General features: G+C 43.6%; 1 protein-coding gene across 1 annotated transcript in view; it reads right to left on the bottom strand.

Annotated features, from left to right (window-relative positions):
• Positions 1 to 561: 561 nt before the first annotated feature.
• The window catches only part of LOC311507833 (mediator of RNA polymerase II transcription subunit 13-like), a 69,615-nt gene continuing 62,315 nt past the window's right edge, over positions 562 to 7,861 (bottom strand). The window contains exons 19-31 of the mRNA XM_084572356.1: positions 7,621 to 7,850; positions 7,305 to 7,503; positions 6,918 to 7,206; positions 6,571 to 6,823; positions 6,287 to 6,475; positions 5,976 to 6,199; positions 5,698 to 5,840; positions 4,685 to 4,843; positions 4,240 to 4,404; positions 3,777 to 3,940; positions 2,764 to 2,928; positions 2,560 to 2,669; positions 562 to 2,392 (exon numbers count right to left, since the gene is read on the bottom strand). Coding sequence (XP_084428482.1) covers positions 2,260 to 2,392; positions 2,560 to 2,669; positions 2,764 to 2,928; positions 3,777 to 3,940; positions 4,240 to 4,404; positions 4,685 to 4,843; positions 5,698 to 5,840; positions 5,976 to 6,199; positions 6,287 to 6,475; positions 6,571 to 6,823; positions 6,918 to 7,206; positions 7,305 to 7,503; positions 7,621 to 7,850 — 2,423 coding nt within the window. The 3' untranslated portion in view covers positions 562 to 2,259. The remainder of the gene's footprint in view (positions 2,393 to 2,559; positions 2,670 to 2,763; positions 2,929 to 3,776; positions 3,941 to 4,239; positions 4,405 to 4,684; positions 4,844 to 5,697; positions 5,841 to 5,975; positions 6,200 to 6,286; positions 6,476 to 6,570; positions 6,824 to 6,917; positions 7,207 to 7,304; positions 7,504 to 7,620; positions 7,851 to 7,861) is intronic.

Below are 7,861 nucleotides of genomic sequence, written 5' to 3'. Positions count from 1 at the left end.
GTTTGTATAATGTATACAGTATACGCTACCTGCAAGCTTGCAGATGCATGTATGAATTTATCTGCTCGCTTCCGATTCCCTCCTTTTTTTTATATGTTTTTCTACCCTGCAGGCCTCAAGCAAATGCCCCCCTCCCCAATATGAGCTAGCTTCTGCGTGTTAAAAAGTATTTTTCTTCCCCTCTGCAACCATCACTATTGTGCTCGCTCTGGCGGTTTCAGGCTTCGCAAAGAGCTGAACCACAATAAATAAGACAGAACGAATCAGCGGAGTGATTGTGAACGTCAAATAATTGAATGGAAGTCTTAATCTAAATGTTAGCACGTTAGAGTACGACGTGGCGCAAAATGGAAGCGATCAATCGCCAAATACTTTAAAACCGAACGTGGTGCGGTACTTCGGTACATTTATTTGCATTCCACCCAGCACTACCAAAATAAACCGCGACTAAAATGAAATAAACACACAGAGCAGCCTGCGGGTTTGCCGGTTTTGAAATAGGACACCGAGCGCAAACATCATTTTCAAGAGTTTTAATAATTTACTAAAAAAGAGTGTAAAAGTAACAGATCTCTCCCAGTTGAGTGGATCTGTTTGAGATTCAAAGTGATGACAGATGTAACAAATCTCTGCAAACTTGCCCTTGTCTGTACATTTGTGTAGCTATAACTGTACTTACTTGGAAATGTAACCTCTTGGCTGTAATTAAATGAGTTTCGCACTGTATGCTTTATATAAAAAAATACTCAAAATCAAAAAAAAAAAAAACACTTTGATATGAATTACTTGAAAGAAACCAACCAGCATGAAATGTACAGCTTTAAGAAAGCCCCCGGAAAAAACACAGCTGAAAAGTGTATATACAAACATGCTAGGAGTCTAACAAAGAGCAGACTGAGAGATGCTGAAGAGACAGGCCTTTCTAAAAGTTTGCTTGACATCATTTAGGAGAGCCAATGAAATAAAGCATCATTCTTAAATATTTAATAACCTCGCAATAACGTGTTTTTTTTATTTTTTATTATTGCCTATTTCAAGTTTGTTTTAGCAGAATAGGAATACCTTATAAATATACAGTATACTGTATCTCCTGCATCGATTTAATTTAAACTCATTAAATAAAAAAGATAACATGTTCAGTATCAGAAAATAAAAAAGGAACTAAAATGCAACTTCTTTGATAAATGTTCATACTGCGTCCACTTCCAAAGAGACAGTTCTGCCCATCCCCTTATCATTAAGTGCCTGCTTGAAAGAGGTAATATATATTTATGTATATACATATATATATTTCTATATGAAATTCTATGACATGATATAATTTGTATAAATATGCCATCTTTACAATTGCAATAAAATGACAAATTTTATTTCAGATCCCAAGACAATTAATAGTCATTTGGGGGAGAAAAAGGCCATGTTTCATTTTCTCGTTTTCTTGTTTTAAATATTAAAAAATAAGTCTCAATTCTTTGTAAATGTATGCCTTACATTATAAACAACACGTCTGTCTGAACTGGTCAAATATTTTTTTCCATTGTGTTCGTATCTACAACACTTTGGAAAGGTGAAGGGGGGAAAAAAAGTGCCATTATCAAATGCTCCCCCCCGTTCGGAAGGGGGGAGGACGGGTGGGACGGTTGCCCCTCTCAGAGTAAAGGTAAAAGTTTCAGCAACCGACTGCACGTCCGGAAAAGCTCAGCAGTGCAGTTCTATACAAAAAAAATGTAAAAACATAACTGATGTAACAGAGCCATGTGTTTGTGTTCTCATGCCGTTTTTGCTGGTTGTACGATGTGGAGTTATGTGGCCCTGTGCAGATGTCCCTTTTCACAGGTGGGGGGGGGGTAAAAAGTATCCTACAGAGCTCGTCTGTAAATATCATCCACAGATTCTCCAAATGCCGCAAAGAGATGCTGCACGAGTGAGACTCAACGCTATTTTGATGTTAGCTGGATTGGATGCGTCCGTTTCCCACAGCGGCCACGGAACCAGGCTTGAAGGTACACGCCGCACCGGGTTTCCACGGTGCCACGGATGACCGACATTACTGTTCAGAGCGCTTCACTCTTCTCATTCATTACATTCCAGGCAAGGAATAGTCTGACCTGCCCCGTCCTTTTATTTTATTTGGCCATTATATCCTCTTCGACCTGAAACAACTGAAGAGCTCTGGCGCTCTCTGGTGGTCGGAAAGAAGCGTAGGCACAGGAGAAATGAAGGTGACCATCAAGAGTTGTCCTCGAGCTCTTCACGCAGCTAAAGCATGTTCAGGATGGCGTTGTACATCTGGGTCAGCACAGCCAGGTGGACGGGCAGGCAGGACTGCCGATCTTGTGTGGCAGGTGTGCACGTCAGCCAAGAGAGGGCGTTGTACTGCTCCAATACAAACCTGTGTGGGGGGAAAATACAAATTTTTACACAAGACAAGAAGTTCTGACATTTTAAAAAGATTCCCAAGTTGGTTTGCTTCAACAAAATTGCTGAGCTTTGCATTCTCAATATGGATTTTGCAGAATTGATCATTTTATTAAGTACTAATGAATATAATGTATTTACCTGAGCACATCAGAGGTGGTCTTTGAGTCTAAGGGGTGAGGAGTCCTCTTACTCTTTTCAGACACCATCTCATCTGACTGTGTAATGGAGATGTGGTGATGGAGAGAGGCCTGAAGTGAAGAAACACAAGTTTCAGATATTGAAACTCAAGTGAATTCTCCGCCTCGAGTTTTAACAGTACAACACACGCAGTATTTCAAGTACCTTAAGGAAGAGTGGACACTGGCTCTCGGCCTGTGGGCAGGAGGCCCAGAACCAGTGAGGAAGTCCGTTCGCTTGCGCCGTCGAGACGTAGTAGCCCAGAGCCAGGGGTTGCTGCTTCAGCTCCTCTGGGGGATTGTCCCTGGACAGCAAGCGCTCTCCCTGGCTCTACAGACACGGAGAAGGCCAGAAAATAATTACAATCATGTACACCTAATATTTCTGGGAACTACGTCAACATTTTAGGTTCATAGTAAAGTAAAGTAAAGGTAGCAAAGGTTAAAATCAAAGTCAAATGATCAATTCCTACATCGGTTCTGCTTATTACTTGACTGTAATTTGGTTTTGAGCTACACTTGAACCCAGAATTACTTCTCAGTGATAGTGTGCAATCATTCAAAAAATCAGAAATACTGTATACAGCATAGTATAGTTTTAAAGTTATACATAAAACTCCAGCAACTTAAATCCTGCAGCCCGATGTGAGGGTGACATAGGCACATGGAGCTAACACAAGTGAGCTCCATGTGCCGGAGTACATGTACAGCAGTACGGAAAGTACTGCTGTACATGTACTTTGTCCATGTTGTTCCCACAGTTTGTCAGTACTGTAATAAATATGGTGCAACGTCAATTGTCAGACTGTCTGTTCCCCCGTGCCTCCGAGACAAATTCCTCTGCACGTATTTTACTTGGCAAAAATAAGACTTGTCTGATGACACGACGTGTCAGTCAAAACGGTAGAGAAGGAGCTCCCACGCGTCCAGGTGCAAAATCTAATCGGAACATGAAATATGCATTTTTAAATAAATTAACAGTTGTCCATTAGTGAGAAAAATGCTTTGTGTCTACAGGAATTTCTAATTTTTATGTACAACAAATAGTAGCACGCTTTTTCACCTTTAGCATGCTAGGGCATGATTGTTTTCCTTTGTTTTTTTTTGTTTTTTTGTTAGAGGGTGTCATTTTCATCAAGCCACTGTGGGATTATGTCTTTCCATTGATCCCTGACTCACCCTGGTGTGTTGGAAATGTGATCCCATTCCCATCCCGGACGGTGAGCCAGGCGAGGGCACAGGAGAGGTGTTGGGGGAAGGGTGAAGGTTCCCTGTGATCAGCATCATGTCGTGGCCAATGTCATTCTCCAGCTCATCGGGAAAGGGAAGATCAAACATGTCGTCTGAGGGAAGAAGAAACAAAGTTCAAAATGTCAGCACGGTCGTATTTAAACTTTGTCCATCGGCAACTACGGCTCCAGTCTGGGCTCACTGCTAACTAAGATCATTAATATTCCTATAAAATAACATGTCTTTAACAAAAAATAAATAAATAAAGCACAGAAAATCATTGTTTAAAATCCGATTTGGCTCATTTAGCACAAAGACGCCACCTGTTGGTGGGATTCTTTTTGTCTAGTATGTCTATGTGCATATCAAATAACCTTCTACTGTAGTGTGACTGCTATCTGCAAGTTGTTACCATTATTGTCCTCTGTAGGGTAGGCGCTGGATGCTAGCTGAGTGGTGGCAGAAGTCGGGAAGACTAGAATGTGTGTACAGGAAGCATCCTGAGGTGTGTTCAGCTGCGACGTCTGTAAGTTCAAAGCGGTGCTGCGGCCAAACACTGAGCCCATGGTCACTGCGTCTGGACACACGAACAGAAACACAGAGAGGATGAGGTTTAGATTTATGATACGGCTTGCACTGATGTTTAATTAAATTAGATATAGAATTAAAATGAACAGCACATATGTAAATATGCAGGACGGTATTAACTGAATGCACTACTAGTCATACAGAACCTCATCTCTGTGCTAACTTACATTAAGTATAATTAATGCTATGGCCACAAACATCACCAGCATCACATCATAACTTTCATGTTTCTATTATCCTCTAACAGACAACTTGAGCGAGGTACTTGCCTGGCATGACCACGAAGGAGCCCTGGGGCTCCATGGCTACCAGGCAGGCACTGAGGATGGAGGGAGAGTCCGCAGCTGAGATTCCACACATGCGACAAGCCTCCCTCAGCTGGCGTCCTATGGAGTGGAGGGAGTGCTCTCCAAGGAGTGAGCTCCAGTCTAGTTGAGAGAGATGGGGAGAGAGAGAGAGAGAGAGAGAGAGAGAGAGAGAGAGAAGGAGGTGTGCGTTAGAGAGGAGTAACAAAGTGAAAGCCGAGATCTAGAAGGAGAGGGATGTGTTAATTTTATCTTTTAAGAACATTGTTTAGGGAGAGCAAGAGAACAAATGAAAAGACAAAGAACATAATAATAAATAAATTAACTTCACTTCACTTGAATTTAAGAATGAGTTTGTGTAGGTGTAGCTGCATATCCTTCTATGCTCAGGATGATTATAAGTAGTACAAGTGGATAATTGGTGACTGGGAAAATACCAGGGTAGGAAAATATGACGGGCCGAATACAAAGAGGTTTAGAGAAATGACTTCCCCTCTTCACTCGTTTGTGTTTATTTATATACAGAAACAGCGAATTAAGAGTGGAAACCCCCAGGCACCTTACTGCAAATGATAAGAGTCACAGCATCCTTTGAGTTTTCCCACAGACACTTGATTACTTTGGGATCTAGTGAACTTGGAGGCCAGGTCAGTTGTTCCTAAGCCATTTTTGTGTGTGTGCATGTGTCAGGTTGCATCCTGCTGGGGATGGCTGCTGCCATCAAGGAGTGTCATTGCTATGGGGTGGGGGTGCCTGAACTGGTCTAGGTGGGTGGTACATGTCTAAGTAACATCCGGGTCCGAAAGTTTCCCAGCAGAACATTGTATTATCACAAGACGGTCAAAGTTATTTACTTCTCCTGTCAGTGGTTTTAATATTGTGGCTGATCAGTAAATAACAGTAAAAACATAACAACAAATCGTGTCTTGTTGTGGCTATGTTCTCTGAGCATACGTAAAGACACTTTTCTCACTCACCTTTCAGCTCCCCGTGGCCCAGTCTTCCTAATCGACCAATGACAATCCTCCATGGCAGCGAGGTCATCTGAATGATGCCGATACACCACTCCCACAGCTTCTGCAGCCCCATCTTCCTTGCCGATACTTTGGGACGACGAGCTCTGAAGCGAGAATAAAAAAACAATGAAAAACTTACAAAGAGACAAGAGAATTATCTCACGCTAAACATCTCCTTTTCTCGATTTAAACACGACCTCTTTGCAACAAAAGTAAGACAACAAACAACCATTTCCCACCTGTTGGGTACATCGATGTTGATAATGCATGTCTCCAGGAGCTCCCCCTGCTGGTCGGTGCAGGACACCAGGATCCAGCGCTGGTCGTGAGAGAGGCAGTATCCAACAAAGAGCACGTTGTATTTGGGAGGAATCTCCGCCCATATCTCCCCTGGCTCTGGTTGCTTGGCACGGGTCGGACCGAGGATGAATGGCGGAGAGTACAGCTGTAGTGGTCTGGGATGCTGAATGAGGAAATTCAGATTTAAATAGTTAGTAGGCACTGAGTATATAACAATATTATTATGTAAAATATGATTAAAGTTGCTTACCTCTGGACTCGTGAGTACTGAACTGACAGTAGACACCGGGCCAAAGCCGGTCAGGGACTTGATATGTGTTTGCTGGGGTAACAGACGTCTGCACTGAGAGTAGCATGAGAAGGCCAGGGAGCGCAGGTGTTGCAGATACAAATGGCTCTCTCCACTAGCTGGCTGAAGAAGATACTGGCATGGCACCACCTGAAATACAGACAAATGATGGAAAGAAATTAATGATGATCATCACAAGTGAATTCTGTTAATCCTGTCCAATATAAATCCAAGTATATTCCTACCTGTAGCACCAGTGCAGGTCTGATCGTCTCAGGCAAAGTCTGCAGCATCTCTGTGTAGCAGCGAAGAAGCCCTAGTAGCCAAATGCTACCTGACTCTACCTCATCGCCCTCTTCTTCTTCTCCTCCTTCATTTCTTGCTCCACTTAAGCTCAGAAAAGCATCCACTATGTAAATGACAATAGCTGGTGGGTTGGCGTGGCTCTCCATTGAGTCACCCACAGTGGGGATGCCGATTCTGGCCTGCTCAGCTGAGCTGAAAAGGAGCAAAAGAAGAAAAACATTGTTTTGTAATTGCGCCGGTTTAACATTTGAGATGTGGTCATTTTCCCGGAGGGTCTCGGACTTACAGTTCAGGGGTTTCTGCTGGTGGGTTGGCTGGTGGCGTGGAACTAGAAGGCCCTTTAGAATCGCTGGCTCCCCCTTGGGTTGTCTCCCCTGTCTGGCCTGAGTTTGCTCCAGTCGGGGTCGAAGCACTTGCTGAACTGACAGCACCTTGAGCCTGTTCTCCATCAGGGGCCCAAGCTGAAGGCTGTCCAGAAGAGGCAGGCTGAGCTGAGGATGTGTTGTTAACAGGCGGCTGGGGTTTAGGAGGCAACAGAAGACTGCTATCCAAAGACAGTGCTGAAAGCTGGGGACCTGAAAGAAGGAAAAGGACGTTAATCTTCATACACTGATAAAGAAAAGAACAGATAATAGGATGTGACAGAAGGATTAGACTGTTTAGGTTTGCTCACCTAGCTGCTGCTTGCAGGCATAAGCATAGAGTTTAAGTTTATTGAGGTTGTCAGTGTGCTGCTGTCCAGACCACGGTCCAGTCAGCCACTGGTCCACCTCCAGCTCCTCCAGCTTTTCTTGCTCAACCTCTTCACCCACACGGACAAGACCATCCCTGGACACCTTGGCAAGAGGACGGTGCTTCCCAAGTCGACATGTCTGGAAGTGGAGGTTATTTTTTACATTAAATATTCTCAAACTACGCACAGTTTAGTCTTATTTGATTCAAATATGAGTTGAAATTAGACTGTGCCTCCCATTCAACCATTTTCCTACCTCATAGACTGCACTGAGCTCCTGGAAGAAGGACCGGGCTGCAGCCAGCAGAGAGGGGCTATTAGGACACACAACAACATAAGCAACATCCCGCTGCCCACCATATGGTTCTAGCAACAACTTCTCCCAGAAAGGCAACGCCAAAGGGGACAATGCCAAGAATTCCCGCTCCCGGTCGTAGCCCAGCAACACTGTAGGAATGGGCAGGGGCTCTGGTGACTCCTCCGAACCTTAGAGACAA

This window comes from Chelon labrosus, assembly GCF_963514085.1.
Source record: "Chelon labrosus genome assembly, chromosome: 22".
Taxonomy (NCBI): domain Eukaryota; kingdom Metazoa; phylum Chordata; class Actinopteri; order Mugiliformes; family Mugilidae; genus Chelon; species Chelon labrosus.
The sequence above is the reverse complement of the archived record's forward strand: the minus strand, read 5'-3'. Positions and strand labels throughout refer to the sequence as shown.